Source organism: Sebastes umbrosus, chromosome 12 (assembly GCF_015220745.1).
Source record: "Sebastes umbrosus isolate fSebUmb1 chromosome 12, fSebUmb1.pri, whole genome shotgun sequence".
Taxonomy (NCBI): domain Eukaryota; kingdom Metazoa; phylum Chordata; class Actinopteri; order Perciformes; family Sebastidae; genus Sebastes; species Sebastes umbrosus.
This window is the reverse complement of record NC_051280.1, coordinates 9230579-9253474: the sequence shown is the minus strand read 5'-3', so window position 1 is coordinate 9253474 and position 22896 is coordinate 9230579. Positions and strand designations below refer to the sequence as shown.

The 22896-nt window shown below is 40.4% G+C and overlaps 1 protein-coding gene across 1 annotated transcript; it reads right to left on the bottom strand.

The window, feature by feature from the left end:
- Positions 1–746: 746 nt before the first annotated feature.
- Positions 747–22317, bottom strand: twsg1a (twisted gastrulation BMP signaling modulator 1a). The gene is made up of 5 exons (XM_037786590.1): positions 21650–22317; positions 18941–19108; positions 9826–9925; positions 3131–3391; positions 747–1355 (listed from the first exon to the last, which is right to left on the bottom strand). Exons 2-5 carry the CDS (start codon positions 19070–19072, stop codon positions 1174–1176), a joined length of 675 nt encoding a protein of 224 aa, XP_037642518.1. The 5' UTR covers positions 19073–19108; positions 21650–22317; the 3' UTR covers positions 747–1173.
- Between the last annotated feature and the right edge of the window lie 579 nt (positions 22318–22896).

Here is a 22896-nt window from a genome sequence, read left to right as displayed (position 1 = left end):
AGAACCGGTTCTTTGAGCCAGCTCGTTCACAACCGACACATCCCTACTTGGCTCTCTCACCGCAACTGTATAGTCTATGAAGGTTTCTTGGCCTAGAATGATCTGGAACTAATGAAGAATGTTTAGGCTGTGGTCTCATTTTGACCTTCACCACAAGTTTGCTGTCATACAAGCCTGTGTACAAGAGGAACTGTCAAACAATGTTTTAAAAAAGCAACATCATCATTTAAATTTGGTGAAAACCACTTGCTATTCTGAATCATACATGTACTTTCCCAAAACGTTGCTGTGGTTGCGCTCAGAAAACTGGTTGGTCATCCTGACATATGAAACACATTAGTCCTCTGATCTTTGTTGGCACCATCTGCTCCAAACCCACAGCTGCACATGGCGAAATGAGGTCGTGATTCAATATCATAAAAAAAAGACAAACAAGGTCTCATTGTGCGTCCGGTACATTAGTCTGTGCAAACTGCTGTTGCATGCCAATTGGGAACAGAATCAGTGATAGGGCACCCTGCTGCCCTTTTGAAAATGCACTGGCATTACAAAGAGCATTTGTGTGTGGCAGTGAGAGATTGGCATCGGTAAACGTTCCCTTTCCCCTCCGCTTGCATGAGACGGTCACTGAGCACTGGAACACCTGTGGACCAGAATGGTATAATAACAACTTTGTTTCCCTAGGAAATGATGCGTTTCCTGACTCGGGCAACACTAGGCTAAGATTAGAGCAGGAGACAGGCAACTGGGAGGACAAACATTTACTATTCCACTCATGCTATGCACTTTTTTTACATGTGTTTTTTAAGAAAATATAGTAAATATAGTAAAGGAAGAAAACATATTTTAAGATCAGACATCTTTCTGTGACACAAAACAGTCCATGTCACCAAACTTTTCTTTATTTGGCGTGAGACTGGGATTTAGCAGACCATAATTGTAAAAATACGTTATTCATATACACCTCTAGTAAAAAACACTATTGAAAACATATCTAAAAATATACAGTGGAACATAACAACAGCATAAAAACAATTTGCAGGGGTAGGAGGAGGGGTGTAGGGGGTATTTTACAAGGTAACTGAGGAATGCTAACACATAACAGTCATAGTTTCCTCTGCCCTCAGTCCTCTGGTATGGCCCAGACATTTGGTACCAATATGTGCCCGCACTTCAGAAGAGACAGTTCATGCACTTCACAGCCTTGCTGCCGTAGTCCACGCACTCGGGTCCGATGCACTGGCAGCAGGCGTTGTGAAACCAGCGGTACTTGGATCCTCCCATTGACTCGCAGTATAGTTTACACTGACGGATAGACACGCAGTCGTCAAAGTAGACCACTGTGCACATGTTTTCTGAAATAAAAAAAATAAAAAGAGTCACAAATCCAGTAAAACGTGGTTTCTAAAAAAACAAGCTGCATTTTAAAGTAATTACCTTCAACCCTCAATGTTCCTACTTTTACTTCAGGGGGGAAATTAATTTGCTGCAACTAAGTATGACCATATGTGTCGGTGAGCTTAATGAGTTAACTGCTCGGCTCTGTGGGAACACTCCTATTATGAGTGTGTCTTTATAGCAAACACACTGGCTCAGAGGTAGACAGCCAAAACACCCGCAAATGAAAATAAGAAAAATGGCAGTGGAACAGCACTTTCAACATGCAGTTACATTCCCTAAACTGGAGGTCTTTTGGCAGTCCTGTCCTCCTGAAATGATGAAAACTGGACCCAACCCGAACTGGTCTTAGTTCAAGACTTTGTAGTCTGCTTCAGCTCTGGGCCGGGCCTGATTTTATTACCACGGGTCTTAGAGAGTGTGCATAAATTCAAATGAAAAATGTGACAGAACCTGACAGGACCAGAAAACTATGTAATAAGTATGTTAGCAAAGCAACACTTTTTCTCATGCAGTGTAACTTATTCAGAAACTGAAGTGATGAGGATGCAACGCAAGCTCTCAGCTCCCAGTTTGAAACCAATGTGAGGCAGCACATTATCAAACAGCAATCGACTGTAAAAAATCAAATAAAAAATAAATGAATAAATAAATAAATGACTCGATAGATAAATAAGTCATTAGCAAAAATAAGTCATTAGCAAATATAATATTGAAAATAAATGTAGCCATTAATTAATTGATAAAATGTGACATTGATATTTCTGTTTTAATTAGCTTCTTTTTTTAATCATCGTATTAATTATGTTATTCATTTACTCTTCTGTTTAATTCTCCCTTTAATTTATTTATTTTTGCATTTATTTTTTATTCATTTTATATCTATTTTTAAATGCATGTATCTATTTATGTATTTTTGCATTTATTTATTTCTGCACGATCGCCATCACAATGCTTCATATTTTAAACTCATCATATGTTTTATATGACAATTCATAATCTGCAAAGTAATTATTAACTATGGCTGTTAAATAAATGTAGTAAATTACTGATACTGTGCATTGAAAACCAAATAAAGAAATTTGGGAATAAATAAAAGCAATGTAGTAAAAAGTACAATATTTCCCTCTGAAATGTAGTGGAATAGTGGTATAAAGTAGCATAAAGTAAAGTAAAGTCCAAGTTAGGGCTGCAACTAATGATTATTTTCATCGTCGATTAATCTGTAGATTATTTTCTTGATTAATCGATTTGTTTGGTTTATAAAATGACATGGATCAATGTTTCTCAAAGCCTAAGATGACGTCCTCAAATGTCTGGTTTTGTCCACAACTCAAAGATATTCAGTTTACTGTCCTAGAGGAGTAAAGACACCAGAAAATATTCCCATTTAAGAAGCTGGAATCAGAGAATTTTGCCTTTTTTTCTTAAAATATTAGTCAAACTGATTAATCGATTATCAAAATAGTTAGCGAGTCATTTAATTGCAGCTCTAGTCCTAGTACCTCAGAATTGTACTTAGAATAAGGACAGTATTTGAGCACATAATATTTCTATTTTGGGGACACCCACAACTTTTTGGACTCATTTTACACTGAAAAACTGAATCTCAAACTTCCTATGAAGAGGGACGTTCAGTATATGGATTAATATGGATTTCTGTGTATGGATTAATATGGATAACATATGGATTTCTGTGTGTTAAAATAATCCTTCAGAACTCAAGCGTTACCTTGAGTGTCGTAGCTGGCATGGATGCTGTTGCCAGGCACCGAGACGTTCTGCTGCTGGCTGTCGAGTGACTCCAGGAAAGACACCAGGTTCTCGTGATGGGAGAGCTCCTCGGCGACGGGGAAGGACACCACCATCATGTTGATTGGCGCGTCGCCCTCCGTGAGGGCGCGGAACAGCGAGGGGATCGGGCGGTGCAGCTCCTCCACGGTGCTCTTCGATGTGGCCGGAGTGTCACTGTAGTTCTTGGGGTTACACATCCCTGACAGGAAGAGATGGATGAAGATATTAAAGGGTCAGTTCATGAAAAATCGCTTGTTTCTATTCAGTCACACAAACAGTTTTGGTTTTATTTGCAGAGGTTTTTGAGATACAGATGTGAATGGAATTTAGTTAATGGAGCTCACAGCATTGACAAATAATAATAAAAATTGAAAATATTTAAAATATACCAGAGATAATGTCCCTGTTACTCTGGATAATCCAGGCCTCACTGTCAACAGTTTCATAATTTATTTTATACCAAAGAAATGATCCCATAAACTTTCTGGATCATCCAGAGTAACGGTGACGCTGTGCTTGAAAAGACACTATTAGTATGGATTTTTTAAAATATAATTTTCAATGCAGTGAGTAGTACACCAACGTCCATTCACCCCCCTTACATTGGTGTAAGGGCCATAGCCAACGTTTGAGAAATACTGAGGTCATGAGCTCAAATTTCCCCACAGCAGAAACAAAACCACCCAAGACATATTTCTGACAAGCCACCAACCAAACTCTGCTAATTCTTTTGAATATTGTATTGTATTTTCTGTTAATTCCTTCTCCGTACATATATGGTATAAATGTTATTGCAAAGCCTTCTCTACACTGCCAGGTATGTAATTCTGGTGGAGAATAATAATTATAATAATACATTTTATTTCCGTAGTGCCTTTCAAGTCAGAGTTACAAGGTGTTTCACAAAAAAAAGAAAAGAAAAGAACACAGAAAAAGCAATAAAAATTGGCATTTTAAGAAGTGGTCAAACATAGAGATATACAAACAAAATGTAAAAGAACATTAAAACATTTTTAAAAGATGTTATACAAATGCAAGTCTGTACAGGTGGGTTTAAAAAGCTTTTTAAACTAGGCACTGACTCTGATCTGACATTGAGAGAGGAGCGCAAACGATATAAAAGCATGGTCCCTCTTCGTTTTTAAGCGTGGACCGTGGAATTTTGAGCAGCATTTGATTTTCTAATTTGAGCGGTCTCGGAGGAGCATAAAGAGTTCTGAAATGTAAAGTGGAGCCAGGCCATGTCGGGATTTGAAAGTAATCAATATAATCTTTCATTTAATTCTGTAACGAATGGGAAGCCAGTGTAATTTGTACAGGACTGGATGGATGTCTTCTGAATGCTGAATTTTAATTACATTTTGCCAAAAAACTGTAAAATTTCAAGACACTTAGTCAGAAAAATAATATCAGAATCAGCCTTTAAAAACTCGACATGTGTAAGACGTGTGTTATTAATGAACGTAAACTCCTCTTCATGTCAGTAAACTCCCCAAATTCACAGATATATTAGCAAGGACATGACCTCTGTGTCCTCAGTGAGTTACAGCCTCGACTGTGTTGGAGACAGAAAGCTTTAAATCTGGGTGAATAAAACCAAAACTATCCGCATGTCTAGATACCACTGAAGGTTATGTTTTTCTTTTGTAATCTGGGTGAACTGACCCTTGAAGCACATTGGCATGGTTTGACAGTGAAATGGTTTCACACATGAGTTCAACTCACGGGGGCAGTTTTGTAAAACCACACAGCTGTCAAGAGTATCTTGTCTCAATTAAGACCCTTTTAACACTTCATTTAATTTCCAAATACAGTAGTAATCACTTGACAAAGTCCCCACATCCTCAGATAGGATCTTCGGAGCCCTTCAAATGAGTCAAAGTGAATTACGGCTAATGGGTAAATCATTTAATGGGGAACGGAGTTTGACAGAGGAATTGGATTACAAACCATTGCTAAAAGCAGAGCCAGAACAGCTGTTTTAGATAACGCGTACACATGGGTCCTCCCTCCTCCTCCTCCTCCTCCTCCTCCTCCTCCCTTCCTCTAAAATACAAACTGTCCTCTCGCCGCCGCTCCTCTACTGGGCCGCTCTAACCACTCGCAGATACACACTTCAAAGTAGCCAGTGTTTGGCACACATAACATGTTTAGAGTGGAAACTGGAAACTTACTGAAAGTGGTCATAAGGCTAGCGCTGTAAGAAAAAAAATAAGAAGGTATAAATGAGGAATATATTCTAGCTTAAAGCTACAGGCTGTCCTCGGTGTGTTGTAAAAGGCTTGTTCAGGAGGAGAGCTGCACCGCCGTAACATCTGTGCTGCAGCAGCAGCAGCAGCAGCAGCGAGTTCAGCGCTGTGTCAGATCCTCGTGTTTGTGTTCCACATGAAAGGGTTTTAATAAAGCCTCCCTGTCAGCACGTACAGTAATATCTGTCAGTCAAAGCTGATCTGAAAGCTGCTGCTTTACAGGGCCGGAGCACCCAGAGGGGTACCCAAGGGCACAGCACTCCCTGGTGCCCCCCCCCCCTACCAGAGTCAGGCTTGTTAGTATCATGGATGGATTACTGAACAGGCCTACAACAGGACCACCTGGACCAGAACCTCTGTATAATAGTTCCTGTTGGAAAGTCAATCAAATGACTGCAAAGAACCGCAAAAGAACAACAGAGAGATATAACAATTAGAGAGATTCAAAAACGACCAGAAAGATGAGCAAAGCGTGCAGAATTACTAAAAAGAGATGCAAACAACCACAGAGACACAGAACGAGACGCAGAATGACATGCAGAATGACACGCAAAACAACACACAAAATAGACATAAAATTACTAAAGAGAAGCAAAATAACTACAGAGATGTAAAACGACCAGAAAGAGACGCAAAATGACAAAAAAGAGATGCAAAACAGCACGCAATAAAAATGCAGGATGGTCACAGAGACAAAACATGCAAAATGAGAGACATAAAACGACTAAAAAGAGAAGCAAAATGACCAGAGAGAGATGTAACAACAAGAAAGAGAAGCAAAAATGACCAGGGAGGTGCAAAAAGCAATGTGTAAAAAGAGAGAAAAGGGATGAAAAACGACCATAGAGACGCAAAACAAGACAACATGAATAATGGCATGCAGAAAGTTGCAGAACAACAACAACAAAGAGTGCAAAACGACCACAGAAACAAAACCACACACAAAACAAGACATAAAATGAGATAAAAAATGACTATGGAGAGAAGCAAAACAACTAGAGGTGTAACAACCAGAAAGAGATGCAAAATGACCACAAAGACACTCAAAACACACAAAATGACAAAAAAAAGATGCAAAACGACTACAGTGAGATATATCAGAAAGAGACACAAAAATTACCAGAAAGATGAGCAAAATAGCGTACAAAATGACTAAAAAGAGATGCAAAACAGCCACAGAGACACAAAACCACATGCAAAACAAGACACAAAATGAGACGTTAAATGTCTAAAAGGAGAAGCAAACTGACTATAGAGATGTGAAACAACCAGAGAGAAATGCAAAATGAACACAAAGACAAAACCAGACACAGAACGACATGCAAAATGACACGCAAAAGATGCAGAACGACATAGGAGTTGTGAGACGACCACAGTAACAAAACCACAAGCAAAACGAGAGAAAAGAGAAGATGTAAAATGAATAAATAAGCAAAATGACTACAAAGATGTCAAACGACCAGAAAGATACGCAACATAACCACAAAGTCATTCAAAACAACACAAAAAAAGATGCAGAAAAGACACAAAACATGCAAAATGAGAGGCATAAGACACTAAAAAGAGACGCAAAACGACCACAATGAGATGCAGAACGACATCAAAGAGACACAAAATGACATGCAAAGCAAGACACAAAACAATGCAAAATGACACACAAAAAGAGACATAAAACAACTAAGAAGAGACACAAAGTGACCAAAAAAAGAAACAAAACAAGCCAGTCTGGGTGTCTTGTTCCAGTATAGCAGCGGTGGTGGGCATTTAAGTCTTTAAATTAGAGTTTCAACACACATTTTTACTTATTTTCCAAATGTGCCCCATTCACTGAATCTGTGCCCCAGTCTGCTCCCCCACCCCTCCCATTCAGAGGTGTGTGCCCCTGCTGGTTTGAAGCGGGTTACAGATGAAGAGCGGTGTTAACAAGCTGAATGTTTTCTTGTTTCGCAAATCCGGTTGTTTTGGATCTCGCTGGGATTTACACCCCCACCGCACCTCGTAGTCGCCGGGAGGCTGAAAGTCAAAGTGCATTCGAGCGGGTCGACCGCCTCGTCCCCGCTCTCTTCCGGCTCCTTCATCCTTTGATCCTCTGGAGGACCTCGACACTTCCTGTCCACATGTGGAGGTGCTACCTAGTAGTGACAGTATTCCTTTAATTTCCTACGCTCTCATAAACAGTGGTCCTTCTCGGCTCTGCTTTGCATTAACCTCCACGTCGTCACTTCTCAGAGGCACCTTCGGTATCTGGCTCCACTCGCCTCACACTCATCTTGTATCAGAGCAGCAACACTCTGAACAAACTGGTTGCTCTTTAAACCGGTGAGCTTCTCGACTGTGAACAGCCGAGGTCTCATTTTTCACAGGCTTTTTAGTGGGGTGACTGAGACATGACTGAAGTGTCACATGTATGGAGAGAGATTAGTGCCAGACTCATTTTAAATATGTTGCAATCACAGTCTGATCCATTAGAGGGCTTATTGCCTTCTTTATTATCACTCCCTGTTATCTGTAGTTGACTTTATTCAACTGTACATTATTTTTACACTGTTCATATTACATACTTGCTTGTTGTTTATACTGTATATTTAACAAGACTCTGTATATAGTGGTTCTGTAAATACTGTAGACACAGTGGGCAACTCCAGGTCAGAAGTGCCTTAAACTTGCATTATTTCTAACAGCCAGCAGGGGGCGACTCCTCTGGTTGCAAAAAGAAGTCTGATTATATAGAAGTCTATGAGAAAATTATCCTACTTCTCACTTGATTTATTACCTCAGTAAACATTGTAAACATGAGTTTATGGTCTCAATCGATAGTTTCAAGTCTTCTTCAATACAGCATGATGTTCATTTAGTAAATTATGGTCCCATTTAGAGTCAAATAGACCATAAAGCAGGGGATGCTTTAGGGCGTAGCTTCCTTGTGATTGGCAGGTCGCTACCACGGCGTCTGTCTGGGAGTTGTCCGTGTTTTCGTCGTAGAACTGTAACCCTTTCACCGTGTTTTTTCAGTTCATGAAAGTTAATTGTAACTTTTCAGCGTTCCTTGTACTTAGCTCCACTCTCTTGTGTCACTTCTGGTTGCAAAAAACCAAGATGGCGATGGCAAAAATGCCAAACGCGAAGCTTCAAAACGGCAGTCCACAAACCAACGGTTGACGTCACGGTGACTACGTACACTTCTTATATACAGTCTATGTGAACACATCCCAGTTATATTACTGATATATCATAGCTACATTCACTCAGACTGTACATTTTGTATGTTGGTTTTATGTTAATTTTGTACATAAACACAGTAACATCCCATCTTACTACACCGCCCCGTCGGTAAATTGTTCATTATTTACATTCATAAGTATATAAGGATATATAAGAAAAACATAAACATCTAATAGATGGTTTATAAACACACTATAGTGCAGCTGTAAGCAGATATAAGAGTTTATTATTGTATTTGTCAACAACTATAACTCCTCCTGTGAATACCCATATGCGGAGGCTGGTGTACAGTATAAACAGATGATGTAAGACAATATAGTAAAACACAGGTGTTATAATAGAAAATATGTCTTCAATGGAGAAGTTATAACTGATAACAAATAATGTATATTGATAAACACTTAAAATGTCATTAAATCTGCATACAACTACAATATAGTGCGGTATAAACCATTTATTAAATGTTTATATACTGCTTAGAAATTATACAACAGGGGGTTAACACATGTTTATATAAATATACATGCACAATACAATTGAATCTCATCTAATTTTAGGTTATGAAACCAGCTACGACAAGAACATGATATATTAATTTGATGACAATAGGAGATAATAAAGAGAATCTGTCACAGTCATGAACTGTTAGATACTAAAAATGATGGTGTTGATAAAATTAATTTTAAAATTTAATTTGAATAGAAAACTTTGAACATGAAACTGGCATAAGTTGTATAAAATGTTATTTTATGAATTCAGATTTGCAATTTATAAAAACTATTTTAGTCCTCGTCACCAGCGAACATTTGGGTGAAAGCGAGCAGCAGCAGCAGCAGCAGCAGCAGCACCAGGTGATGAAGTCATGATGAACTGAGGAAACTGAATCTGAAGTCAGAGTTAAGCGCATTAAACTAACATCAAATTCAATTTGGTTTCCCTTGAAATTGTGCCTCATTTTTAAACAAAACAGTCCAAAACAAACCTGACAAAATTCATCATTCATACGACTCAAAGCTCTTAATCTTCGCTGGCACTAAACTGTGTTACAGATGTTCAGCCCAGCAGTCATCACGGAGCGTGGGCGACACAGTAAAGTCCAAAATGATATGCTGACTTAACTTCGCTGTCAGCTTTAAAATATGTTGCTAATAAATGGACTCACCCACGCAGTCGCAGCATTCTTCCCAAAGGTTCCCCAGACACAGCATGCACTCTTTACAGCACGAACAGTTCCCATCGGACGGACGGCACTGGCACAGCTCCTGCAGGACACACACATCAAAAACAAATACACACACGTCAGCAAAACAGAAGTCTGGAAGCAGGCTGTTAATATGGAGGTGAGGAGCAGATATTAGACGAGTTACACATTTCTTGGTATATTTTAGACCTATTTAAGCTCTAAATGAGGGTTATCCTTTGTGTTGTGTTGACATTGGCTTTACTTCCTCATTGTTTGGTGTTCCACAGATCCCACTGCTACACTGCATGTGTAAAGATAAGCAGAATAATACAAAATTCAACCTTCAAACTTTAGACTCCAAACAAAAATAATGCACAATTGTTTGTTGCGAACTGAAAGATCCTCAGTTAAAAAAATCATGTTAACAAGCATTTTTTTTAAAAGTACATTTAGGAAAAGTCATTAAGTATCAAAGTGATCAAACAATGTAATGTGTGATTTTGAGCTGTTAGACCTTAGAGTCAAACAACAGGGTGAATACAAACTAGTAAACTCTGCAGGGAACGCATGAACCAACCAGCAACATCTCAAAATGTTAAAGTATTTATGGATTTTAGGGCTGCTTGATAATGACAAATCTTAATCACGATTATGTTGGTCAATATTGAGTAGGGATGCACCGATCCAACTATTTCAGTCCCGATACCGATAACGATACCTTTGCTTTGGATATCGACCGATACCGAGTACCGATCTGATACCAGTGTTTAATTAATAAGGTGTATGCCTCACTGTGTGGAAGTGACTGGGATCATTCTTTTATGTGTAAGGCAACATCAGGCTTGACTTAAATATTGCTTTCCCAACAAATAAATACATATATATAAATTTACTGAATTGTAACTTGGTAAAAAAATCTTCCAAATTAACAGGAATTACAGTTTGAAATGTAAACCTTTGTGTTTGCATGTTAAACAAGATATGGTTTGTGTTTCAAGACAGGTCAGTTGGGTTTGTCGACAATGCCGCATTGAGGACAGTCCTCCACAGTCGAGCAGGAAGCTCCGTCCCTCCCCGCAGGGAGAGAGGGCACAGCGAGCGCTAAGCGGCGAGATCCGGGCGAGGGGTGCTGTACAGCGGCACCTTCACCCCGGGCCTTCCTAAGCCAACCTAGAGCCAGTCTACCTGGAGGTCCAATCTGCTTTTGTCTTTTACATAATTCTGTTTCAAAATGCTACATCAATCCAACTTTGGTCAAAACTGTAGTGAGAAAAATAGCTCCCACAGAGCTGATCAGTGTAATTTTAATAAAATTGGAATATGCAGCCATCCATCACACATTCAGATTAAATAAAGAATAATTTTCAGTATAAAGTTCCAGATCTGATAGGTGCAGCAGCGGCATCAGTGTTAAAACCCAGCAGACAGAACATGACATGTAGACATACTGTCCAAACAGGAGACGTACCATTAAAACATCAACCCAAAGAGCAACAGCTGCAGCTTTGCTTCATGTACAGTAACTATTACTGCCCGACACGCTGCGTGGGTCGAAGTACGTAAGCAACACCGTGATAACTCTGAGAAAAAACAATAAACCTCGGCTGTATTTCCATTCATGAACGGAGCAGGTTCTGACACGTCAACGTTCACAGTATTCAAATCTTTCTCTTGAATGTTTTTTACTCTCCAGCATCTGTACTACGGTACAAATTTAAGCAACTTGTATTTGAGTGTTTCCATGTTATGCTACTTTACGCTTCTACTCCATATTGTACTTTTTACTCCACTACATTTATCTGACAGATAAAATTACTTTTTAGATCAAGACTTTAATTATCTTATAACTAGACCTGTCAATCGATTAAATTATTTAAATCACAAATTAATCAACATTTTTTTATCCGTTCAAAATGTACCTTTAGTACTCTTATCAACATGGGAGTGGGAAAATATGCTTGCTTTATGCAAATGTATGTATATATTTATTATTGGAAATCAAATAACAACACAAAACAAGGACAAATATTATCCAGAAACCCTTACAGGTACTGCATTTAGCATAAAAAATATACTCAAATCATAACATGGCAAACTGCAGCCCAACAGGCAACAACAGCTGTGTGTCAGTGTGCTGACTTGACTATGACTTGACCCCAAACTGCATTTGATTATCATAAAGTGGGCATGTCTGTAAAGGGGAGACTCGTGGGTACCCATAGAACCCATTTTCATTCACATATCTTGAGGTCAGAGGTCAAGGGACCCCTTTGAAAATGGCCATGACAGTTTTTCCAATGGATTCATCAGGTTTTCTAGTTTCATATGATACCAGTATCTTCACTTTAAAACGGAGCCCGCTACAACCTTAAATCGCAAGTTGTGTTACTGCGTTAAAGAAATTAGTGGCGTTAAAACGAATTTGAGTAAACATGTTATTATCGCATTAACTTTGACATCCCTAGAAAACACAATGATTCTTATTTTCAGGTGATTAAATACTAAAGAAAACATACTTATTAATATTATATTCCATTTCTACCAATAGACCACCTTAAATACTACACAGTGTTCCTTTAAGTCTTACTCAAGTCCACATCTCAGGTCTCAAACTTGCAGCTCAGACATATTAAGAACAATATATACAACCTGTCAACAAAACAAACTGTGTGATAGAAATAAAAAAAACAAGGCCAAGGTGCGACTAAACCACAGATAAAAAGTTTCCACAGTCTGCAGGTTTACAGCTTTGTTATGAAATATAATATTCATTTTAGCCGGTTTAAGTGATTTCTTGCTATTTTTTCTGGTTCATTTTCATGAAAATATGCTTCATATGGGACTCGTCACAGCTCCTGCCGGCAACGTCTCATGTTGCTTTTTATAGAAGGAAGGTAATATTATTACAAGAGCTTCTGCAAACATCCAAAAAACATGCAACCTCTGCTGATCCCATAACTCTTCTACAAACACTTAAATAGCTTCATTCCTCAGCTTGGGCTCGTCTCGGGGGGACGTGGAGACAGTGAAGGAAACAAGACCGAAAACGTGTAGGTGGGGTTGAAAAGTGGGTGAGTTCCTCTTTCTCCCCCCTCCTCCTCCTCCTCCTCCTCCTCCTGACACAGAACAGGGAGCACATTCCTCCAAGTCAAGGTCACCGCGATGAGGGAGGTGGAGGGGGGAGAAACAGAGGGAGGGAGAGAGAAGAAAACACCTGGAGAACAGAACATGCTCCCCCCCCCCACCCAACAACACACTTTCCCCCTCCTTCCCTCCCTTTCTCCCTTGTTTTTTCCTCCATTCAGCCTCTCCTCCCTCCCCGTCATGTTCCCCCTCTCTCTCTCTCTCTCTCTCCCCTTTGCTTTCTTTGCCATTTTTTCTCCTCCTTTATATCTTCGCAGAAGCCATCTCCTACACAAAAACAGTCCGGGGCGATGATAAAAGACTCTCCAATGACTCACCGAGTGAGGGATTGCAAAACCACACACAGTTCACTTAATCACCAGCCTCTCAATCCCCAAACCTCTGATCAGGATCTGATCCCATGAGTAATTATGACTCTCAAAGGTGGAATTATAAAAAACTAAACAGCTGCCCAGGGGAAAAACACGCATCTCATATTTCACAATCCAGAAAACGGTTTTATAAACCATTTCATGGAAATAAAAGAGGCTTGGAGCTTGTGACTTCCTGTTGTCTTAAAGGACCAGTGTGTTACATTAGGGGGATTTATTGGCAGGAATTGGAATATAATATTAATAAGTATGTTTTCTTTTGTGTGCATTCACCTGATAATAAGAATCGGTTTGTTTCTGTTGATATCTACATGCGGAGCACAACGGCTCCTCTTCATGGAGCCAGGCGCCATGTTTCTACAGTAGCCCAGAACGGACAAACCAAACACTGGCTGTAGATAAGGCCATTAGCGTTTTCATGTTTTCACGTTTTCACGTTGGCCACCGTAGTTCTCCTACACACTTGGCACACGGGAAGTTTCAGTTGGTTTCAATCTGCAACCTCACCGCTAGATGCCGCCAAATCCTACACACTGCACCTTTAAATTTTAATCATTTCCTCGGACAGACTAATTCATTTTTGTAATTTGTACTCTTATTAATAAGATGTGCCGCTTTTCAAACTTGTAAATGACTCTCTCTTCAACCCTGTTGACAGCTGACTGGAGGGAAGACGGAAACGACAAGGACGCCAGCATCGATTTGACCAATGAAAACAGGTTGGAGGTGGAGCAAGTGTACAAAACTTAGGACACGTTAGGACATCTTCATTAGGAAAAACTGAAACAAATTTGATATTGGCTTGTTCGCATTGCGTCCAGTTAGGAAGAGGTGTTATGCCGGCGGCTTAAAAAAATTACGATACAATTTGTACTCGATGTTTGTGATATAGTCATTTACTACATCCCACGTAGAACAAGCTGCAATACATTGAGTATATTCGACAGAGCCTATCGCCCACCCCTAAATGCAAGAAGTAAATCTGGGTGTGCACCGTATTTATTTGTGAATACTATGGATTTTTGTTCCTGGCTGGTAGCTCCATGAATATTTCACACAAAGCTAATAATTATAATTATATAATAATTATAGGGCTGCCCTCCCTTAGTCGACTAATTGGTAGTTTTGATCTTAGTCGACTAAGATTTCTGTAGTTCATTGGTCGTTTTTTATGCTTTTTTCCAAGAAACTTATGAGCACATCTCTGGTAAACACTAGATTTAAAGGGGAACTTTTGTGTGATTCTTTGTGGAGAAACTCAATTTTACAGATCCGTCGATTAAATCAACTAATCGATCAGTCGACAAAATCATAGGAGTGTTAGTCGACTAAGAATTTCTTTGGTCAAGGACAGCCTTATTGGAGAGTGCTCCTTTATACATTTTAAAAGTCAGAACAGCCGAAACTCACAAGTTACAGGATTTTCATCCAAAGATGGTGACATGTTGATCATGGTGTGTGATTTTGTAATAATTTTGAGAGTCATTTATCAAACAAAAAAAGAGAAACAAAATATTTTCTTGATTCCAGCTTCCCAAATGTGAGGATTTGTTGCTTTTCTTTGTCTTATATGATAGCAAATTGAATCTCTTTGGGTTTTGGACAGTCGGTTCAACAAAAGAAGCAACTAGAAGACATCACTTTGGGTTGTGAAAACTTGTGAAGGGCTTTTTTTTTCACAACTTTCTGACATTTAACAGATTAAACAATCGTAAAAAAAAACTGAGCTTAATCGTAGTTGCAACCCTACAAACAACGACTTCCCCACTGAGCTGGATGAGGTTATCTCGATGACTTGTAAGAGCTCCTATTAGGCTTCCCTCAAGCGGAAACTGCCGTAATCAGCTGCAGCGAGACAAAAGGAGAGAAAGTGAACATGTGCTGCCTCGTCCTGCCGAGCGAGTCGACCGCTGCTGTGTGTTAACTTTGAAATCTGCTGCCCCACCCTGCTGAAGAGCCCGGCGGCGGCGGCAGCCTGGACGCAGTCGGCCCCAAACTGTATATTTCCTTCAGCCAACCTCCCCCAACAGACACACACACCTCCTCCTGACCCCGGCCTCTCCTCTCATGTTCTCCCACCCTCGGGGGTTTTGGGGAATTCAGACAGATGACTTGAGATGGCAGCAGAGCGTAAAAGCGAGCGTCGGGCAGCAGATCCCCACTAATCACAAGCAACATGGAGCTTCTACGGAGTTTCTCCTTCACGGCACACGCACCATCGCTCTCGCCTCTGACAGCTAGCAAGTCGGTGTCGGCGGGGTCGCGGAAGCTACAGAGCTACGACGATTCATCAGGCGAAATAAGCCACCTGGAAGTAAAGAACAACGAGCAGCGACCACAATGTTCTGCTGACGGCAGGAGGGCTGAATCAGTACAGGAGGAGGAACAGAAGTCGGTGGTTTTAGGAGCAACAAGTTTGTGCCAAAACAAATGCAGATTACAGACTTTAATCTGTAAAAAGGATCTCTAGACTTTTTATTTCCTGTGATGATTGACATTTTTCTAAAGTGGACTGGAAAATTGTGTGTTTTTCTTCCATCTTTTGGTTTTTAAAACTTTAAATATGCAGAACAGGCAGGTTGCAAAATGTGAAAAGTAAAGTAGTGGGTGAACAATGGCATTTGGAGTTCTACTGGCACAAACAATTAATTGATTGGATGAGAATTAATAATCAACCATTCTAACAATTGGTTAATTTTTAAAAGAAATTTATTAAAAAAGTAAATAATAATAACAAATAATTTCTGCTTCCAGCTTCTCAAATGTGAGAAGTTATTATTGACAAAACAATTAATAGATTCACTGTAAAAAAAATAATGAACAGATAGTCAGAAAATTTAAATGATTAGTTAGTTGCAGCCCTACTCGTCTGCATGTCGACTTTCAGCAACAGGTACTTCACAAAGCCAGGTGCATTACAGGAAGTCAAAATCACCTTTTAAAGCAAGAACTTAAGTTTTTAACTTTGACGGAGAAAAAAAAATTCCTTTGTAACTTGTGCTATTGTGTTTCTGAAGTTGCATCCTGAATTTATTTTAGGGCTGTAAATAACTAAAAATATTTAATCGTGATTAATCCCATGATTAATTGCAAATTAAATCACATTTTTTTATCTGTTCAAAATGTCCCTGAGATTTGTCAAGTATTTAATACTCTCATCAACATGGGAGTGGACAAATATGCTGCTTCGTGCAAATGTATGTATAAATTTATTACCGGGAATAAGTTAACGACACAAAACAATGACAGATATTGTCCAGAAACCCTCACAGGTACTGCATTTAGCATAAAAAATATGCTCAAATCATAACATGGAAAACTGCAGCCCAACAGGCAACAACAGCTGTCAGTGTGTCAGTGTGCTGACTTGACTATGACTTGCCAAAAACTGCACGTGATTATCATAAAGTGGACATGTCTGTAAAGGGGAGACTCGTGGGTACCCATAGAACCCATTTTCATTCACATACCTTGAGGTCAGAGGTCAAGGGACCCCTTTTAAAATGGCCGTTCCAGTTTTTCCTCGCCAAAATGTAGCGTAAGTTTGGAGCGTTAGTTTGCATCCTTCCCGACAAGCTAGTATGACAGTATCTTCCGGTATCTTCACTCTAGCTTTAAAACTGAGCCCGATACAACCTAGATAGATTGTGTTAAAGAAATTAGTGGCGTTAAAACAAATTTGCATCAACACATGTTATTATCGTATTAACTTTGACAAACCTAATTTATTTATTTATTCATTCATTTAATTTTTTTGCTTCCTTCCTCTTGATCTTTGGTTTGTAATTGATGGTTGTTGCTTTAAGAGTTGTGTTTAACTGTATGTATTTGAAGTATTTATTAACTGTATGTCTTTTGTTGTGTTGTTGAAAATAGTGAAAAATGCTCCTCATAAATAGAGAACCCCGAGGTGATGCCTTCAAAATACTCGTTTTGTCTGACCAACAGTCCAAAACCCAAAGAGATTCATTCAGTTTACATTCATCAAAGACAAAAAGCATCAAATCCTCACAGAAATGTTGCCATTTTGCTTCAGAATGAACTAAAGCAATAAATCAATAATCAAAATTGCTGCCGATACATTTTCTGTTGTTTGGGGCGACTTGGTGGCCTTGTGATAAAAATGCACGTCTGCAGTTCTATTATAAGGCGACCTCAACAAATGTCAAAAAATAATCCTAAAAAAAATAATAAATTCATCATCCCACTGTTTCAGCTCTAATTAAAATGTGTGCCATCTGTTCCACAACTATTCTGACTGCTTTCCACACCTCATTTCAAAACAAAAGCCTGTCTTTGCACACAAAGCTCAACTTCGTGCACCAAGAATCCAGTCTACAACAACCACCAGTTCACTCCCAGCGACTGAGGTCAAACAGGTGAAACGGCCACTGAGGTTAAATACAGTACTTTAAAGATGTTAATGGGAGAGGCAGGGCCGCTAAACACACAGCAGGTCAAACACACACACACCCAGAGAGGACAGAGGACAAGTAGCAGCTCAAATCTGACTTGACAGGTGGTGGAAAGACCGACCGACACGTTTTCCCCTCGAAATAACAATGACAGCATGTGTGTTAGGTAGCGGGGTAGCACCCTCTGCTCCTCACCCACTGGGCTTCAGACAGGAGGGAAAAAGTGACACAAAGGAAGTGATGCTAGAAAGTCAACACGAGTCAGAGGAGGTGAAAATAAAAAGGAAAGCTCACATAAATCAAAGAAGAAGTGTTCCCTGAAGCTGACCTGGTAGAGAGCTGCAGGTGTGCATGAAGGAGTCAGATCACATCTCGCTGTGGGAAAAACCTCCAGACTTCACTCGGCTTATCGGAGGAATGTATTTGAATTCTTCACAACAGATTCCATCTTTGTTCTCCGGTCCAGATCTCCATCTCGGACACAGACAGATTTCAACTTGACTTTGGCTACAGCTACAGTTTTTTATGGGAAGTATTTGCACAAAACTGGCAGTGGAGTTGCTTAAAGACCTTACAGCAGCAGAGACATATTTGCTTGTGTTGTTTTTAGTCTGTCCTGCCAGTTTGATGCTATTTCAAATAATATTAAAACACTGCTCTCAACTTGAATTCGACTTCGGCTGCGAACGACATTTAATTTGTGTTCTTGTCCAGAGAAATAACAACCTCTGTTTATACAAAAACAGCTGTGACACCGTAGGATGAAAAGCTTGAACTTGGCTGCACTCATGCAGAAATTTCCAACTTTAATCTACAGAAAGAAAATCAGCACTCATCAGATTCGGTCACTTTGTTTGTGAGCAGTGATGTGAAGGATACAAAATTTACAGAGAGCACTAAGGAATCATATGAGATCTTTGAGGATGCAAACCACATTTTCATGCAGTTTAACAGCAACAAACAGAATTTTAAGTAGGAATGCTATCTGCTAGTAAAGTATGGCTTGATATCCTTGATTTTGACTCAGAAATAAGAGCAGCCGTGCTTCAGAAGGTGAAGGAGGAGTCCTTCGTGGTACAATTGATGTGTAAATCCAACATTTAGCATCCAACGCTCTCAGAGAAAGTGTGCTTACAGAGTGTGAAAAGCCTCGACGTTCTTTACCTGGATGAGACACTTGCTGACGTCGCTCGCGCACAGGGCTTTGTTGCAGCCGGAGGTCAGAGACAGTCCTGATAGGAGGAAGAGGAGAGCGGCGGCGGTGGCGGTGGGGAGGATCAGCTGACCAGGCCTCATCCTGACGGCGGCTCACCAGCACGGCACTGGAAACACCTACATCAACACGGGACACAGGACAGGACCTCAGAGACCAGCACAAATAAACAAAACTTCATCACTGGCATTCCACAGGAGGCAAACGTGAAGAGCTGCAGTTGGTGCAGAATAGATAAGAGGACGTAAAAGGTGGCGCATGATGGAAACACACTTTGAGTTCCCTCATACGGAGTTGGAGACACAATTCAGATCCCAAATGGAAAATCTGTTTCTCTTTGTATCCATCAACTCCTGATGGATTTGAGTAGATATTAAAGGTCTTGTTGATAACATTTTTATGTAGACAAATATTTTTTTTTAAATAATACATCCACAGAGCTTTTAGAAAGGTGCCAAATAAAAATATGGCTTCTCCCGAAAAAATTATTAGGATTGTCAATCAATAATTAAAAAAAAATTGGCAGGTCCAAAATGAATGCTTTGTTATCTCTGTGGAAGATATCTGACGTTAAGTGAGCCAATAGTAAAACAGCGTGGGTATCACGTGGTATCTCTGGGTCGTCAGTTAAGCTGCGTTTTGACCACAGGAACTTTCCCCCGGAGCTAGGAAACTTTTGAGGAACTATTTGTGTTTCGACCGCAGGGAACAGGGTCTAAATTAAGTACCGGGGACATTTTCCAGGAACCTTTTACAACCAAAAAAAGGCCCTGGTCGGGGGGTAGTACTTTCTGAAAGTACCGGATCTATCGAGGTACAGTTTACAGGGATGACCGTCGCTGATTGGTCAAACATACACACACAGCGCCGCTGTAGGATCAAACGTTCAAAAGCACAAATAAATAACTATCAAACACTGAACAGATGATTTACTGTTGAGACAGACACTCTTAAGGTCCCAAACACACCAACCCGACATCAGACATCATGTTTTGGCCAGAAAGTTGCACTCAAACACACCACAAAGACTACAGCTGACGGCCAACTACCACGTACATTCTGCGCCTGTGTGAGAGGAATTAACTCTCCACACCAGCAGGTAGCGGTAGTCTGTATTCGTCATTCAAAAAGGGAAACCGGAAGACCGAGGATGGCGGATATATAAGCTGTTGTTGTGATGCGTACATGAAACAAAGCAGCGTTTGCCGACCATTCTCTCACCACTCTCACTCACCACTTAGCTTCATTCCAGATGGCCACGTCGTTGTGAAAATATCCGGGTATTGGAATGATCAGAAGAGATGAAGATGAGAAATGAAAAGAGCCTTCTGTGTTTGCCATCTTGACTTTACTCGTTTGCTTGCTTTCCTCGCGTCCATTTCTCTTCTTGTGCACTTATTCGTTAGAGCTGAACAGCCAATCAGAGTGATTGCACTCACCGACGGGCGCCGCTGCTGATTCAACATGCTGAATCGGCTTAAAAACCTCCGACACGCTGACTCACCAAAAAAAAACTAGGCTGACAGACGCTCACCGACGGCCGACCGTCGGCTTGGTGTGTCAGGGCCTTTAGTTTCATTTTCCTCTGCTGCATTTCGTTCATTACATCCAACGTGCATCAGTATATATATATTTAACAGTAAATATCACCCGATTGTGAAAAAAACGAAGGTTTATTTTCTTCCAGCGTGTTTTTTTTAGATGAAACAGGCGGACACACTGAACTGCCGGCTTCAGAGTGTGTTCACCGCTGCGACCACCAGCCCCCCTCGTCACATGTCATGTAGCTTTTTCATACGTCAGCGGACTAATTTGCCAAATCCACGCAGGTCTTTAGACAACAGTGAGCTTAAGGGAACCTTTTAGTTTCTTAAAAAAAGACTAAAAAGTCCCAGTAACTTTTGGTGGAAACTCGGCTTCAGTGTGGAAAAAAAAAACAGATAAATGACTGAGATTGACGGTCAGTGCCTGGCAACGACTTGTTGGGAAGTAAATGCAACGGAACGGGGGAGGAGGGAGAATGCGACATCTAGTGGCTGAACGTTATCAATGGCACCTTTAAACTAAGTAACAACAACGTATAAAGTTGTTTTTACCTGTAATCACTTTATTTATGTGCTTCATGTAGCACAGGAGATTTTGCATCCACACTGTGACATCTGAAATCTACTATTTTTAGTGCTAAAAGGGGCTGAAGAGTGAAGCAAAAAAACTGGATGGAAATGAAAAGCAGCACAGCTCTGTGATGCAGCAGAAAGACACACTCTGACATGTAAACAGCACATTTCTAAAAGGCCTGCGTCACATTTCATTCAAAGCCAGAACTCACTCACATTACTGTTACTGGATAACAACACACACACACACACACACATCTGGCAACATCAGCTTCCTTTCACCTATTTTTCTTTAAGTGTAGCGCTTAGTGTGCTTCTTCTTTTTACACTTCTTCACCTTTTTAACTGCACATTGCTCCACTCCCAACATGTGAGGAACATTTGGCTCCCTCAGTCCTGAACGCGTTTCTTCACCTTTTCTTTTTTTCTGGGCTCCTCGCGGAACACCAAAAACTTTGTTCCACCAGCGCGCAGCCACGAGACAACCGAGAGCAGGCTTAAAAACAACAATAATAACAACCAAAAGAAGGAGTTTAAACTCACCACAATGTTGTTAACGAGTCGGAGACTGTTCTTTCTGATAGTGAGAGAGTCGGTTTTGTCTGTGAACGTCTCCAGGATGCTGTTGTCTCTCTGCCGCCGCTCACAGTGTCCACTGTGTCCAGAGGGCGTCAGTCTCTCCGCAGCAGAAAGCGACAGGCAGTCGGCCGCCTTAAAGGCACAAGCTCCATTTTATACCCGACTGTCTGTGGAGGAGAAGCACCGGGCCTCGGGTCACACACACACACACACACACCGGACTGTCTGCAGGGTGGAGGACGTGAACACCAACCACACCACGAGACAACCTTTACATCTGCGCCACGCTGTGCGTAAAAGTCCTCGTGCGTAAAAGCTTCTCCTTTTTTAGCCCCTAACTCTGTTGCTCGCTGTCCAGGTGGGCTCTGTTTCTGCTGTTGCTGCTTCTTCTTCTTCTTCTTCTTCTTCTTCTTCTTCTTCTTCTTCTTCTTCTTCCCCAAGACACCCCCCACCCCATTAGCCAGTCCTTTTGTCTCCAGTCTTATCTCTGGCCGTCTGAGTGGCTCATTAGGTGAGAAAAGAGCGATTCGGAAGCTGTGAAGTTGTGCAGGCTTCCTGCTGAGAAGAAGAAGAAGAAGAAGCCTCCCCCCAACACTCCCAAGAGAGAGCTCATTTGTAGCTGCAGAGACTCTCTCTGATGGCTCATTTCACTCCACAGGTGTTTACACGTGTTTCCCCTCATCAAACACAACAACAGGCCTCATTTCCAGCCTGCAGTGGAGGAGAAAGGTCAGAGAGGAATCAAGGCAGCTAGTGGACAGAGAGGAAGGACACATTTCATCACAGTAAATGTAAACTAACAAAAAACATGTACAAATATTTAAACACGATAAAAGTTTATTCTTGTATCTAAACATAAGTAAAATTAAGAGTTTGTGATTCTTAATTATGAAGTTGAGTTATGTTAGTATTGTGGGTTAAAGGTCCCATATTATAAAAAAAGTGAGATTTTCATGTTTTTTTTTATTATAAAGCAGGCTTAAGTCCTTTATAAATACTGTGAAAGTATCGAAACATTCAATCCACAGGGAAATACACACAGCCCGTATTCAGAAACTCTGCATTTGAAACAAGCTGTCAGGATTTCTACCCATTCGTGATGTCACAAATATACAATATTTAGACCCTTTACACAATTTTAAATGTAAACATTCTAAATGTGTCCCAGTTTATTTCCTGGTTGCAGTGTATGTGAATGTCATCAGCTGACA

What these genes read in the sequence shown, in the direction of transcription:
- twsg1a (XM_037786590.1), bottom strand. Translation starts at nt 19,072, where the DNA reads ATGAGGCCTGGTCAGCTGATCCTCCCCACCGCCACCGCCGCCGCTCTC. An exon ending in TCAGCAAGTGTCTCATCCAG is followed by an intron (nt 9,926 to 18,940) that starts GTAAAGAACGTC and finishes TGTGTCCTGCAG; the next exon opens with GAGCTGTGCCAGTGCCGTCC. An exon ending in AGAATGCTGCGACTGCGTGG is followed by an intron (nt 3,392 to 9,825) that starts GTGAGTCCATTT and finishes TCTTCCTGTCAG; the next exon opens with GGATGTGTAACCCCAAGAAC.